The 15,640-nt window shown below is 37.6% G+C and overlaps 1 protein-coding gene across 10 annotated transcripts in view; it reads left to right on the forward strand.

Annotated features, from left to right (window-relative positions):
* The window catches only part of BMPR1B (bone morphogenetic protein receptor type 1B), a 427,170-nt gene extending 413,165 nt beyond the window's left edge, over positions 1 to 14,005 (forward strand). For all 10 annotated transcript variants that reach the window (XM_037830282.1, XM_037830285.1, XM_037830287.1 and 7 more), the window contains 2 exons: positions 11,826 to 11,956; positions 13,577 to 14,005. In XM_037830282.1, coding sequence (XP_037686210.1) covers positions 11,826 to 11,956; positions 13,577 to 13,702 — 257 coding nt within the window. In that variant the 3' untranslated portion in view covers positions 13,703 to 14,005. The remainder of the gene's footprint in view (positions 1 to 11,825; positions 11,957 to 13,576) is intronic.
* Positions 14,006 to 15,640: the final 1,635 nt, after the last annotated feature.

Here is a 15,640-nt window from a genome sequence, read left to right on the forward strand (position 1 = left end):
ATGAGAAGGAAATTAAAGCGTGAGAATACTGTTCTCTTCCATGACAGTTTTTTCTACAAACATGAGGATTCCATAGTAAGACGAATTATAATAAGTTAGAAGAAATCCTTTAATATTTGGAGGTATTATATTGCTTGTACTATTTTGATTACTGCTGTGTAGATTCTAATACTTTTAGGTAAGGAGCTGGCTCTTAGGCTCTTCTGTATTCAACACCCTCTATGTTTTTCTGCATATAACCATGCTCATTAAGAAAGCTTGCTGCTGCTTTTGCTCTTCACAATGGCCCATTTAGACTCTCCTTCATGAGGAAAATGAGCCTGACTGAGATTCTGAAGGTGCAGTGTACACTGAAATATACTGGGACTTGTTTGTGGACCTGCCGTTTATTATCTGTGAGACCTTGGACAAGTTATTAGACTTTGTTTCAATTTTCTCATCTTCAGAATGAGGTTAATTATACTATCTACCTCAGATAGCTGTCCTGAGGAGTCACTGAATGTAAAAAGAATTAAAACTGGCGGAGGCGGGGCAAGATGGCAGACTGGTGAGCTGTATGTTTTAGTTACTCCTCCAGGAAAGTAGGTAGAAAGCCAGGAACTGCGTGGACTGGACACCACAGAGCAATCTGACTTTGGGCATACTTCATACAACACTCATGAAAACGTGGAAATGCTGAGATCAGCGAAATCTGTAAGTTTTTGCGGCCAGGGGACCCGCGCCCCTCCCTGCCAGGCTCAGTCCCGGGGGAGGAGGGGCTGTCAGCTCCAGGAAGCAGAAGGGAGAACTGCAGTGGCTGCTCTTATCGGAAACTCATTCTACTGATTCAAACTCCAACCATAGATAGACTGAGACCAGACACCAGAGAATCTGAGAGCAGCCAGCCCAGCAGAGAGGAGACAGGCATAGAAAAAAAACAACACGAAAAACTCCAAAATAAAAGCAGAGGATTTTTGGAGTTCTGGTGAACATAGAAAGGGGAAGAGCCCTGAGGCGCAGATGCAAATCCCGAAGCAAAGCTGATCTCTCTGCCCTGTGGACCTTTCCTTAATGGCTCTGGTTGCTTTGTCTCTTAGCATTTCAATAACCCATTAGATCTCTGAGGAGGGCCCGTTTATTTTTTTTTTCTTTTCTTTTTTTTTTTTTAATCCTTTTTTCTTTTTCTAAAACAATTACTCTAAGAAGCCCAATACAGAAAGCTTCAAAGACTTGCTATTTGGGCAGGTCAAGTCAAGAGCAGAACTAGGAGAACTCTGAGACAAAACGCAATAATCCAGTGGCTGAGAAAATTCACTAAACACCACAACTTCCCAAGAAAAGGGGGGTGTCCGCTCACAGCCATCATCCTGGTGGACAGGAAACACTCCTGCCCATCGCCAGCCCCATAGCCCAGAACTGCCCCAGACAACCCAGTGTGACGGAAGTGCTTCAAATAACAGGCACACACCACAAAACTGGGCGTGGACATTAGCCTTCCCTGCAACCTCAGCTGATTGTCCCAGAGTTGGGAAGGTAGAGCAGTGTGAATTAACAAAGCCCCATTCAGCCATCATTTCAGCAGACTGGGAGCCTCCCTACACAGCCCAGCAGCCCAGAACTGCCCTGGGGGGACGGCACTCACCTGTGACATAGCACAGTCATCCCTCAACAGAGGACCCAGGGTGCACGGCCTGGAAGAGGGGCCCACTTGCAAGTCTCAGGAGCCATACGCCAATACCAAGGACTTGTGGGTCAGTGGCAGAGACAAACTGTGGCAGGACTGAACTGAAGGATTAGACTATTGCAGCAGCTTTAAAACTCTAGGATCACCAGGGAGATTTGATTGTTAGAGCCACCCCCCCCTCCCTGACTGCCCAGAAACACGCCCCATATACAGGGCAGGCAACACCAACTACACACGCAAGCTTGGTACACCAATTGGACCCCACAAGACTCACTCCCCCACTCACCAAAAAGGCTAAGCAGGGGAGAACTGGCTTGTGGAGAACAGGTGGCTCGTGGATGCCACCTGCTGGTTAGTTAGAGAAAGTGTACTCCACGAAGCTGTAGATCTGATAAATTAGAGATAAGGACTTCAATTGGTCAACAAATCCTAAAAGAACCCTATCAAGTTCAGCAAATGCCACGAGGCCAAAAACAACAGAAAATTATAAAGCATATGAAAAAACCAGAAGATATGGATAACCCAAGCCCAAGCACCCAAATCAAAATACCAGAAGAGACACAGCACCTACAGCAACTACTCAAAGAACTAAAGATGAACAATGAGACCATAGTACGGGAGATAAAGGAAATCAAGAAGACCCTAGAAGAGCATAAAGAAGACACTGCAAGACTAAATAAAAAAATAGATGATCTTATGGAAATTAAAGAAACTATTGACCAAATTAAAAAGATTCTGGACACTCATAGTACAAGACTAGAGGAAGTTGAACAACGAATCAGTGACCTCGAAGATGACAGAAAGGAAAATGAAAGCATAAAAGAAAGAATGGGGAAAAAAATTGAAAAAATCGAAATGGACCTCAGGGATATGATAGATAATATGAAATGTCCAAATATAAGACTCATTGGTGTCCCAGAAGGGGAAGAAAAGGGTAAAGGTCTAGGAAGAGTATTCAAAGAAATTGTTGGGGAAAACTTCCCAAATCTTCTAAACAACATAAATACACAAATCATAAATGCTCAGCGAACTCCAAATAGAATAAATCCAAATAAACCCACTCCGAGACATATACTGATCACACTGTCAAACACAGAAGACAAGGAGCAAGTTCTGAAAGCAGCAAGAGAAAAGCAATTCACCACATACAAAGGAAACAGCATAAGACTAAGCAGTGACTACTCAGCAGCCACCATGGAGGCGAGAAGGCAGTGGCACGATATATTTAAAATTCTGAGTGAGAAAAATTTCCAGCCAAGAATACTTTATCCAGCAAAGCTCTCCTTCAGATTTGAGGGAGAGCTTAAATTTTTCACAGACAAACAAATGCTGAGAGAATTTGCTAACAAGAGACCTGCCCTACTGGAGATACTCAAGGGAGCCTTACAGACAGAGAAACAAAGAAAGGACAGAGAGACTTGGAGAAAGGTTCAGTACTAAAGAGATTCGGTATGGGTACAATAAAGGATATTAATAGACAGAGGGGAAAAATATGACAAACATAAACCAAAGGATAAGATGGCTGATTCATGAAATGCCTTCACGGTTATAACGTTGAATGTAAATGGATTAAACTCCCCAATTAAAAGATATAGATTCGCGGAATGGATCAAAAAAATGAACCATCAATATGTTGCATACAAGAGACTCATCTTAGACACAGGGACACAAAGAAACTGAAAGTGAAAGGATGGAAAAAAATATTTCATGCAAGCTACAGCCAAAAGAAAGCAGGTGTAGCAATATTAATCTCAGATAAAATAGACTTCAAATGCAGGGATGTTTTGAGAGATAAAGAAGGCCACTACGTACTAATAAAAGGGGCAATTCAGCAAGAAGAAATAACAATCGTAAATGTCTATGCACCCAACCAAGGTGCCACAAAATACATGAGAGAAACACTGGCAAAACTAAAGGAAGCAATTGATGTTTCCACAATAATTGTGGGAGACTTCAACACATCACTCTCTCCTATAGATAGATCAACCAGACAGAAGACCAATAAGGAAATTGAAAACCTAAACAATCTGATAAATGAATTAGATTTAACAGACATATACAGGACATTACATCCCAAATCACCATGATACACATACTTTTCTAGTGCTCATGGAACTTTCTCCACAATAGATCATATGCTGGGACATAAAACAAGCCTCAATAAATTTAAAAAGATTGAAATTATTCAAAGCACATTCTCTGACCACAATGGAATACAATTAGAAGTCAATAACCATCAGAGACTTAGAAAATTCACAAATACCTGGAGGTTAAACAACACACTCCTAAACAATCAGTGGGTTAAAGACGAAATAGCAAGAGAAATTGCTAAATATATAGAGACGAATGAAAATGAGAACACAACATACCAAAACCTATGGGATGCAGCAAAAGCAGTGCTAAGGGGGAAATTTATAGCACTAAACGCATATATTAAAAAGGAAGAAAGAGCCAAAATCAAAGAACTAATGGATCAACTGAAGAAGCTAGAAAATGAACAGCAAACCAATCCTAAACCAAGTAGAAGAAAAGAAATAACAAGGATTAAAGCAGAAATAAATGACATAGAGAACAAAAAAACAATAGAGAGGATAAATATCACCAAAAGTTGGTTCTTTGAGAAGATCAACAAGATTGACAAGCCCCTAGCTAGACTGACAAAATCAAAAAGACAGAAGACCCATATAAACAAAATAATGAATGAAAAAGGTGACATAACTGCAGATCCTGAAGAAATTAAAAAAATTATAAGAGGATACTATGAACAACTGTATGGCAACAAACTGGATAATGTGGAGGAAATGGACAATTTCCTGGAAACATATGAACAACCTAGACTGACCAGAGAAGAAATAGAAGACCTCAACCAACCCATCACAAGCAAAGAGATCCAATCAGTCATCAAAAATCTTCCCATAAATAAATGCCCAGGGCCAGATGGCTTCACAGGGGAATTCTACCAAACTTTCCAGAAGGAACTGACACCAATCTTACTCAAACTCTTTCAAAACATTGAAGAAAATGGAACACTACCTAACTCATTTTATGAAGCTAACATCAATCTAATACCAAAACCAGGCAAAGATGTTACAAAAAAGGAAAACTACCGGCCAATCTCCTTAATGAATATAGATGCAAAAATCCTCAACAAAATACTTGCAAATCGAATCCAAAGACACATTAAAAAAATCATACACCATGACCAAGTGGGGTTCATTCCAGGCATGCAAGGATGGTTCAACATAAGAAAATCAATCAATGTATTACAACACATTAACAAGTCAAAAGGGAAAAATCAATTGATCATCTCAATAGATGCTGAAAAATTATTTGACAAAATCCAACATCCCTTTTTGATAAAAACACTTCAAAAGGTAGGAACTGAAGGAAACTTCCTCAACATGATAAAGAGCATATATGAAAAACCCACAGCCAGCATAGTACTCAATGGTGAGAGACTGAAAGCCTTCCCTCTAAGATCAGGAACAAGACAAGGATGCCCGCTGTCACCACTGTTATTCAACATTGTGCTGGAAGTGCTAGCCAGGGCAATCCGGCAAGACAAAGAAATAAAAGGCATCCAAATTGGAAAAGAAGAAGTAAAACTGTCATTGTTTGCAGATGATATGATCTTATATCTAGAAAACCCTGAGAAATCGACGATACACCTACTAGAGCTAATAAACAAATTTAGCAAAGTAGCGGGATACAAGGTTAATGCACATAAGTCAGTAATGTTTCTATATGCTAGAAATGAACAAACTGAAGAGACACTCAAGAAAAAGATGCCATTTTCAATAGCAACTAAAAAAATCAAGTACCTAGGAATAAACTTAACCAAAGATGTAAAAGACCTATACAAAGAAAACTACATAACTCTACTAAAAGAAATAGAAGGGGACCTTAAAAGATGGAAAAATATTCCATGTTCATGGCTAGGAAGACTAAATGTCATTAAGATGTCAATTCTACCCAAACTCATCTACAGATTCAATGCAATCCCAATCAAAATTCCAACAACCTACTTTGCAGACTTGGAAAAGCTAGTTATCAAATTTATTTGGAAAGGGAAGATGCCTCGAATTGCTAAAGACACTCTAAAAAAGAAAAACGAAGTGGGAGGACTTACACTCCCTGACTTTGAAGCTTATTATAAATCCACAGTTGCCAAAACAGCATGGTACTGGCACAAAGATAGACATATAGATCAATGGAATCGAATTGAGAATTCGGAGACAGACCCTCAGATCTATGGCCGACTGATCTTTGATAAGGCCCCCAAAGTCACTGAACTGAGTCATAATGGTCTTTTCAACAAATGGGGCTGGGAGAATTGGATATCCATATCCAAAAGAATGAAAGAGGACCCCTACCTCACCCCCTACACAAAAATTAACTCAAAATGGACCAAAGATCTCAATATAAAAGAAAGTACCATAAAACTCCTAGAAGATAATGTAGGAAAACATCTTCAAGACCTTGTATTAGGCGGCCACTTCCTAGACTTTACACCCAAAGCACAAGCAACAAAAGAGAAAATAGATAAATGGGAACTCCTCAAGCTTAGAAGTTTCTGCACCTCAAAGGAATTTCTCAAAAAGGTAAAGAGGCAGCCAACTCAATGGGAAAAAATTTTTGGAAACCATGTATCTGACAAAAGACTGATATCTTGCATATATAAAGAAATCCTACAACTCAATGACAATAGTACAGTCGGCCCAATTATAAAATGGGCAAAAGATATGAAAAGACAGTTCTCTGAAGAGGAAATACAAATGGCCAAGAAAGACATGAAAAAATGTTCAGCTTCACTAGCTATTAGAGAGATGCAAATTAAGACCACAATGAGATACCATCTAACACCGGTTAGAATGGCTGCCATTAAACAAACAGGAAACTACAAATGCTGGAGGGGATGTGGAGAAATTGGAACTCTTATTCACTGTTGGTGGGACTGTATAATGGTTCAGCCACTCTGGAAGTCAGTCTGGCAGTTCCTTAGAAAACTAGATATAGAGTTACCATTCGATCCAGCGATTGCACTTCTTGGTATATACCCGGAAGATCGGAAAGCAGTGACACGAACAGATATCTGCACGCCAATGTTCATAGCAGCATTATTCACAATTGCCAAAAGATGGAAACAACCCAAATGTCCTTCAACAGATGAGTGGATAAATAAAATGTGGTATATACACACGATGGAATACTACGCGGCAGTAAGAAGAAACAATCTCGTGAAACATATGACAACATGGATGAACCTTGAGGACATAATACTAAGCGAAATAAGCCAGGCACAAAAAGAGAAATATTATATGCTACCACTAATGTGAACTTTGAAAAATGTAAAACAAATGGCTTATAATGTCGAATGTAGGGGAACTAGGAATAGAGAGCAATTAAGGAAGGGGGAACAATAATCCAAGAAGAACAGATAAGCTATTTAACGTTCTGGGGATGCCCAGCAATGACTATGGTCTGTTAATTTCTGATGGATATAGTAGGAACAAGTTCACAGAAATGTTGCTATATTAGGTAACTTTCTTGGGGTAAAGTAGGAACATGTTAGAAGTTAATCAGTTACCTTAGGTTAGTTGTCTTTTTCTTACTCCCTTGTTATGGTCTCTTTGAAATGTTCTTTTATTGTATGTTTGTTTTCTTTTTTACTTTTTTTTCATACAGTTGATTTAAAAAAGAAGGGAAAGTTAAAAAAGAAAAAAAAAAAAAAAAAAAACAAGGAAAAAAAAAGATGTAGTGCCCCCTTGAGGAGCCTGTGGAGAATGCAGGGGTATTCGCCTACCCCACCTCCATGGTTGCTAACATGACCACAGACATAGGGGACTGGTGGTTTGATGGGTTGGACCCTCTACCACAGGTTTTACCCTTGGGAAGACGGTTGCTGCAATGGAGAGGCTAGGCCTCCCTATGGTTGTGCCTAAGAGCCTCCTCCCGAATGCCTCTTTGTTGCTCAGATGTGGCCCTGTCTCTCTGGCTAAGCCAACTTGAAAGGTGAAATCACTGCCCTCCCCCCTACGTGGGATCAGACACCCAGGGGAGTGAATCTCCCTGGCAACGTGGAATATGACTCCTGGGGAGGAATGTGGACCTGGCATCGTGGGACGGAGAACATCTTCTTGACCAAAAGGGGGATGTGAAAGGAAATGAAATAAGCTTCAGTGGCAGAGAGAATCCAAAAGGAGCCGAGAGGTCATTCTGGTGGGCACTCTTACGCACACTTTAGACAACCCTTTTTAGGTTCTAAAGAATTGGGGTAGCTGGTGGTGTATACCTGAAACTATCAAACTACAACCCAGAACCCATGAATCTCGAAGACAGTTGTATAAAAATGTAGCTTATGAGGGGTGACAATGGGATTGGGAAAGCCATAAGGACCACACTCCACTTCGTCTAGTTTATGGATGGATGAGTAGAAAAATAGGGGAAGGAAACAAACAGACAAAGGTACCCAGTGTTCTTTTTTACTTCAATTGCTCTTTTTCACTCTAATTATTATTCTTGTTATTCTTGTGTGTGTGCTAATGAAGGTGTCAGGGATTGATTTGGGTGATGAATGTACAACTATGTAATGGTACTGTGAACAATCGAAAGTACGATTTGTTTTGTATGACTGCGTGGTATATGAATATATCTCAATAAAATGAAGATTAAAAAAAAAAAAAAGACATAATGCTGCGCAAAATAAGCTAGGCACAAAAAGAGAGATATTGTATGTTACCACTAATGTGAATTCTGTGAAAAATGTACAATGTTTTATACTGTAGAATGTAGGGGACCTAGAGATACCAATTAGTGGAGGGGGAATGATAATCTAATAAGAACAGATAAACTATGGAGGGTAATCTCAAGGTTATGGGAATGCTCAGGAATGATTATGGTTTGTAAACTTTCTTGGATATAGTAAGATCACGTTGGAAGCAATAGAGTTATTTTAGGTTTTTTTTTCTCTTATTCCATTGTTTTCTTAGGGGTTGTTAATTTTCTTGGCGTATGGTAGGAACATGTTGGAAGCAATGTAGTTATTTTAGATTATTTGTTTTTCTTACTCCTCTGTTTGGACATGGTGTATTAATTTTCTTGGGGTATGGTAGGAACATATTGGAAGCAAAGTAGTTATTTTAGGTTATTTGTTTTCCTTAATCCATTGCTTTGTTTGAAATGTTGTGGGGTTTTTTTGGTTGTTGTTTGCCTGTTTGTTTTTAATTTTTTGATAAACAAAGTTAAAAAATTGAAAAAAAATCAGTAGAAAAATGGGAGTAAAAACTAAATGACAAATAGGGTGGGATGGGGGGATGGTTTGGGTATTCTCTTTTCACTTTTATTTTTTATTCTTATTCTGATTCTTTCTTATGTAAGGAAAATGTTCAGAAATAGATTGTGGTGATGAACGCATAACTATATGATCATACTGTGAACAGTTGATTGTATACAATGGATGACTGTATGGTTTATGAATATATTTCAATAAAACTGAATTAAAAAAAAAAAATAAAAAGAATTAAAACTGCCTGGCACAAAGATAGCACTTTCTACATGTTAGCAATTTTTTTTTTTTTCTGTTTTGGTTGGTAGAACCTTAATCTATATTTAGATTCATATTTCAGTATAAAGAAAAGATACAGTTAATCAACAGACATTCACACTTTTGTAGACAGATCATCTTCAATACTGCCATCTTTCTCATCACTCTGGGAAATCTGAGCCTTTTATGAGCGATTTAAAATAGAACACATTCCCTCTAAAGTGAGAGTAGTTTTTTGTACAAAAGGGAGGTAAATGCAGGACATTTTGTCTAGCCAGATATTGAATAAAGCTCCCATTATAAGTATGAAAAAGAAGATAAGTAGTCAAAATATAAAATAACTCATTGTCCTTGATTTCATGCTTTTCAAAGAGTTTGTGAACCTGTCTTTGAATAATATGCTTAGCCTTATTTACTTAAGATAGGTTTATAGAAGCTGAAGGAATAGAATATGTTTGCTTTCCTAATTTATATTTTCTTGAGTATCTAGAGCAAATACAGCTAGAAGAAACCTATATTTGAAAGTTTTTGGGCCTTACAGGAAAAATGATTCTCAGCTTAAAAACAGGCTGGCCTTATATAAATAAACATCAAGCTATTATTGCATTGCTTGGGTTGTGCTTGCCTCTAGAGATTTGAGAGCTACCAAAATGTTCCTTTATTCCTGTATGAAATTGACATGCATTTCCTAGGGATGTTAGAGTCCTGGCTCAACTCCATATGAACTGCATGGTCTTTGGGCAAGTTACCGAACCTTTTAGAGCCAAGTTTCCTCATCTTGGATAATGGGGACAGTAATGCCATCTCCTAAAAATGTATGTGGGAGTTTAATAAGATAAATTATATAGCATACCTAGGTCTATTCCTGGTATATCATCAACTCTCAACAATTTAGTTTCTTTTCTCTTTCCAGAGAGACAAAGCATCCAAATTTCTACACCTAACACTCTCCTTTGTGAACATATTGGAAGTTTCTGGGCTTGTCTCTCAAGTCCGGACCCTTTTGGGTAGAGCAGATACATCTGGATATAGGTCATTCAAACACTGAAAGGAAAAGAGAGAAATTTTTGAGGTTTCAGGCACAGAATTAAATGCCAGCTAAAATGAAAAATGCTGATAACTTGACTGCATGATGAGAAAGAAGAAGTTCTATAGTTTAAAGTCAGACTTTATTAATTGATAAATATATATGGTTGGCTCTGTCTGTGTTTCTTATGTATCTGTCTATCCCACCATCCATTCGTCACTGTATCAGGTAATGGCACCAATATTGGCCATGAAGGCAAAAATGACATGAAATTAGATAAACATGGTCCTTGTTCTCAAGATGTTTCCAGGGCCATTGGCTTGAGAAGGAGGAATTGAAATGAAGTGAGCATCCCCTATGTATCAGACTTAGTGATTTTATTATCTCATGTAGAGCTGAAACATAGTAGAAGGACATATTAACAAATAATACATATAGTGATGCTCTAGTGTCTCAGTGGGGGATAAAATTAGTAGTGAGTTGAAGTGATATGAGAAAGCTTTGGCATTTTCTGGAACTTTATGATTATACTTGGGTTTGAGTTTACAAGAAAGGGTATAATTCAGACTCTGGATTTTGTCAGAGGAAACCCCCAGTGAACTTAATGATGCACTGTATAATCTGCCACTCTGGTGGTATCCTCTTAAAAAGCAGTGCATTTCTATAAAAGACGAATTAGGGTAGGGAGTAAGGGTGCCCCAGAAAGGTTGTTCAAAGCAGCATCTTTCTGATGGCAGAGGCTGCTTATAATTATTGTGAACTGTCAATCAGATGAGGTTCAGAGAAAGACACAAGTAGCCTGCTCTTTTAAAGGACAAGAGGAAAAATGTAGAAAGTAGATATGAGGAAAAGATAAAATGAAATAGAATTCAGTATTGTGTCATTTTCCCTGACAATGATATAGATTTGTACTTCTTAACCTTTCTTTAAACAATGCAGCTTTGTTTTCCCTAATAATAATGTATTTCTTGCAGAAAATTGGGATAAATACAGAAATGTTGAAGAACAAAATAAAAATCAGACAATATTAGCACCTAGAAATCATTGTTAATATTTTGGGGTGATTTTTTCCAAATGTTTAATGTGCAAAAACATATTCTTATGATTTAAGCAGAAAAAATGTAAATCATACATTTTGTTCAAGTAAGATACATCGCCAAATTTATTATGAGATTCATAATCTCCTATTATAGTAATAGAAACAGTTACATATTATGTAGTCTGAGTTTGGATGTGCCTGCCAAATTTGCATTGAGATTTAATATAGATTTTTTTTTTTTAATTTGGCATACAAGAGCCTTTATATAATTGAAAATAAATGTGGAATGATTGCTTTACTTAGCTTTCAGAAATTAGAAAAACAGCTGAAGATGTATAATAATATTTCTCATGAGGTTTTCTGTTCATTTTAAAAAAATAAGATTAAGTGCTATCTGGGCAAACAGTTTTCAAAATTTATTTTGCCTTTTTTCAGACTGAACTTGTCTTTAATACTGATAACACCTTCTTTGAGAATAGTTTGCATGGACTTTAGACTTTTTATTTCAATTTCGTGGAAAATAATAATGGTAATTACAACAACGTGTTTTCAGGTATAGTTGAGGAATACCAGCTCCCCTATCATGACCTGGTGCCCAGTGACCCTTCCTACGAGGACATGAGGGAGATTGTGTGCATCAAGAAGCTACGGCCCTCGTTCCCCAACCGGTGGAGCAGTGATGAGGTGAGACTTGCGGTAACCATGTGGTTAGGACTGACTTCTAAATCGACTTTTCTTCTTTTGTCAAATTCCAAACATTCATTACAGGAATTCGTTTTCTTCATTTTGATGGCAATGGTAGTCATTGTAATAATTTATAGGGAGTGTGTTAAATTATCCGTTCCTTTTTTCAAGTTTAATTTTTTATTAGACTTTATTTTTAGAGCAATTTTAGATTTATCGAAAAATTGCATGGAAGGCTCAAGAGTTCGTAATATATTCCTTCTCTGCAAACCTCCCCCCGCCAGCTTCCCCTGTTATTAACACCTTGCGTTAATGTAGTACATTTGTTATAATGAATGAACCAACTTTGATGCATTATTAACTGAAGTTCATAGTTTGCATTAGTGTTCACTCTTTGTTGTAGTTTCGTATTTAATTTTGCTACTTCTAAAATATGTATCAGTCCTTACATAACATTCTCACGTTTTAATGAGAGAAAAGATAGGCCTTTGAAAATTAAATTTTCTATATACAGAAATACTATTAGTCAACCTGGTTGGGATGCCTGACTGTGCTGTGTATCTTTGTTTTTAAGGGTGATGAGATGTGATTTAAACAAACCCCCATTGAGTTGGGCTGTAAGGATATAGTGGTGAAACTAAAACAAGTCTGAAAAGGAGCTGCTGAGGAGGAGGAAATGAGTTGGACAGGCCTTGCCTTTTTTTGGCTTGGCCTCTTCCTACTCTGTATTTCTCCCCATTTACCTTCTTAGCCTTTAAATTCTCCCAAGTGCTGGAGCGGTCGGACATACCAGAACGTTCACAGATGGGTTTGAGGCACTCCCCAGGAAAAAAAAAAGAAGACCCTTATCAAACAATAATGCAAACAAATGGGCAAGGGACTATTTATAAATTCTAATTTTTCTGTGTAAAATGTGGTTAAAATATAACCTTTGGTTCCTTGGTGCTGGGTAAGTTACTAAAGTGCTAAAACATTTGCTTTCCAAAGAGCTGTGCAGAAATCTTTGTGAGATGTTGGAGTTATATTATTTTGAAGGTGAATTGGGCATTGGTATTACTCTAAATTCCTTCACTGAGGACTTCTAATGGAGTGAAATAGTGCTTTTCAACAGAAAGACTAATAATTGATGTACCACAGGAGAAAGTTTTAACAATGCTGTACACGGGTCATTAATCTTGTTAAATGGTGTAGTGTGCTGCTATTATTGTAGAAGACAGTTGTGATTTAAGAACACCCATATTTGTTTGAATAGTATGGAATTAGAGAAAAGATTTAAACTTATCAAGTGATGTAAAGAACCTGGGAGTGTGGAAAGGAATACAGACTCCCTGGTATTTTTGTCTTTGTTTAATACTGACTTGCAAAGACACCTTCTATAATCAGCAAAACCACCTGCTTGGTCCTATCACAAGGAAGACGTGGAAATCTGTTTTAGTCATATATAATTTTGCATGAAAAAGGAGTTTTTATGGAATTTATGTCTATATGATTTTTAAGACTATTTTTAAAAAATGTATTCAAACTCAGGAAACCCAAAACTAAAAGCCAAATATCAAGTGTCAACCTTGCAGATAATACATTTCTCTAACGTTACTCCAATTTTCCTTTTCTTTCCCATAGTGTCTAAGACAGATGGGGAAACTCATGACGGAATGCTGGGCTCATAATCCTGCCTCGAGGCTGACAGCCCTCCGTGTTAAGAAAACACTTGCAAAAATGTCAGAGTCCCAGGACATTAAACTCTGACTTGAGGGGAAAAGTGAGCATATCCTTAAAAAGCCAGTAAATAGTTTTCTGTTTGTGGGCAGAGCAAAAGATGTTAAAGAAGCATCCATAGTGAAAGCCTTGAACATCGTCCTGCTTCCCAGTGGGTTCAGACCTCACCTCTCAGGGAGAGCCCTGGACAAAGACAGAGAAGTTCCCAGAAACCCAGATTCATCCATGTCTGCTTGTAGGAGGGAGAAACCACCTGGGTAACTTGTTCAAGATATGATGCATATTGCTTTCTGAGAAAGCCCTATATTTTGGGATTGCTTTTTTTTTTTTTTTTTTTTTTAATTTTAAGATGCTTTAATTTTGCCAAAATAAAACAAATAATGTAGATGTTTTAAGGTTTATACTATTATAGTTAAATAATAACCACACAAGTTCTTCCCAGAAACTCAGCTGGAAGGTAAATTAAAAAAAATTTTTTTTTCTCTTGGTAAAACATTGTTGCACTCTGCAAACCAAAAGACAGTCTGTGAAGTTGGAGAGTACAGAATGGAACTCATCTTAGAAGTCACTTGCTCCACCTCCTCAGACCACCCTGGCCAGCCTGCATTGGGGGCTGCCACTGCAATGTGAAGGCACCCAGTTACAAATACCACCTGTCTGGGAATATATTTTGGAATTCCTGCAGGTGGTCTTTTGCAGCTTCAGACAGTATGGAACAAATGAAGGTTTTATGTGACTCTGATAGAAGTTAAGTGTTGATGTTCTTCAGAAGCATTTTGTGTTTCTGATTTTCTGTTAGGCATTTCTTTCACGGTAAAATCCCTTTCCATTAAACACAAACAAAGCTTTTTTTTTTGATGTGCAGAGACTTGACCCATGTATGCTTTTGATCTCTCAATTGAAAGGATCAATATTAAATAAAATTGCTATCAGTTGTGTTTAAGACAAGGTACTTTAAAATAGAGATAATTTGCTTTCGTGTTGTAAGAAGCATATGTCTGCAAGGTAGGGGATGAGGGTGGGGTGCTAAGAGCTTGTTTCTTATTTATGCAAAAGAGCCAATATCAAAAGCACAAGGCAAAAAGTATGCACACCTTATTTTGTGTAAATAAAGAAGGTTTTCTTTTTGTGACCGTCTTTCTTTTTGAGGAAGGAGAGGAAGCATCTGTCAGGTTAATTTAACTAGATTTTAATTTTAAAAAATAGATAAACATAACCTCCAGATGGGACAACAGAAAAGAACGAGTGGAGGCCACAAAATATGGCTGCTGTGATTTATTATTCTAGGATAGATATAGATCAAGTATATATCTCTTAAGTAATAATTTCACATCTTAGGAATGCTAACTCTGTTTTCTTTTCTTTTCATGATGTTCAGTTCACTTTTTAATTTATTTTTTTCTTTCTGTGGCACTTGTGCAAAACATCTCTTCATCTGCTCAATTCTGTGGGGTTTTATCTGTTTATCAACATGAGTGTAATTATTGACAGGGCCAACACTCCTTAGCAACAGGAACATAATAAAGTTGAAAGTTGTAAACATCCTTCTCAACTTCATTCATATACATGCCCTTACTGTGGTTTTCTTTTGCTTCTTAGAAATTCTGTAGTGTTTGGTAAGGAACACTTGGCCTTTTAAAAAAAAGATGTTCCTTACAGAATACTCCAGGGGGCAGTGTTCTATAACACATTCTCACCTTTTGGTGACTGAAGGATGGAGGATTTTTGAAAATTTGACAGCTGCATAAGAAACGAGAGAATATTTTCCTCACTTTTGAAGGAGGCTTGCAGTTGGTGACTTGTTCATCCGGGAAACATCCCAGAGCAGTGAATGGCTGTGAGTTGTGCTTACGGTTTGAGAGAATCATAAAGAGAAACCCAAGTGTTCTGTATTAACATTCACTTCCCAATGCTTTATAGCCACATTTCTTTTGTAGTGAAGGAAGAATTTCTCAACCCTTGAATTTG

Source organism: Choloepus didactylus, chromosome 3 (assembly GCF_015220235.1).
Source record: "Choloepus didactylus isolate mChoDid1 chromosome 3, mChoDid1.pri, whole genome shotgun sequence".
Lineage (NCBI taxonomy): Eukaryota > Metazoa > Chordata > Mammalia > Pilosa > Megalonychidae > Choloepus > Choloepus didactylus.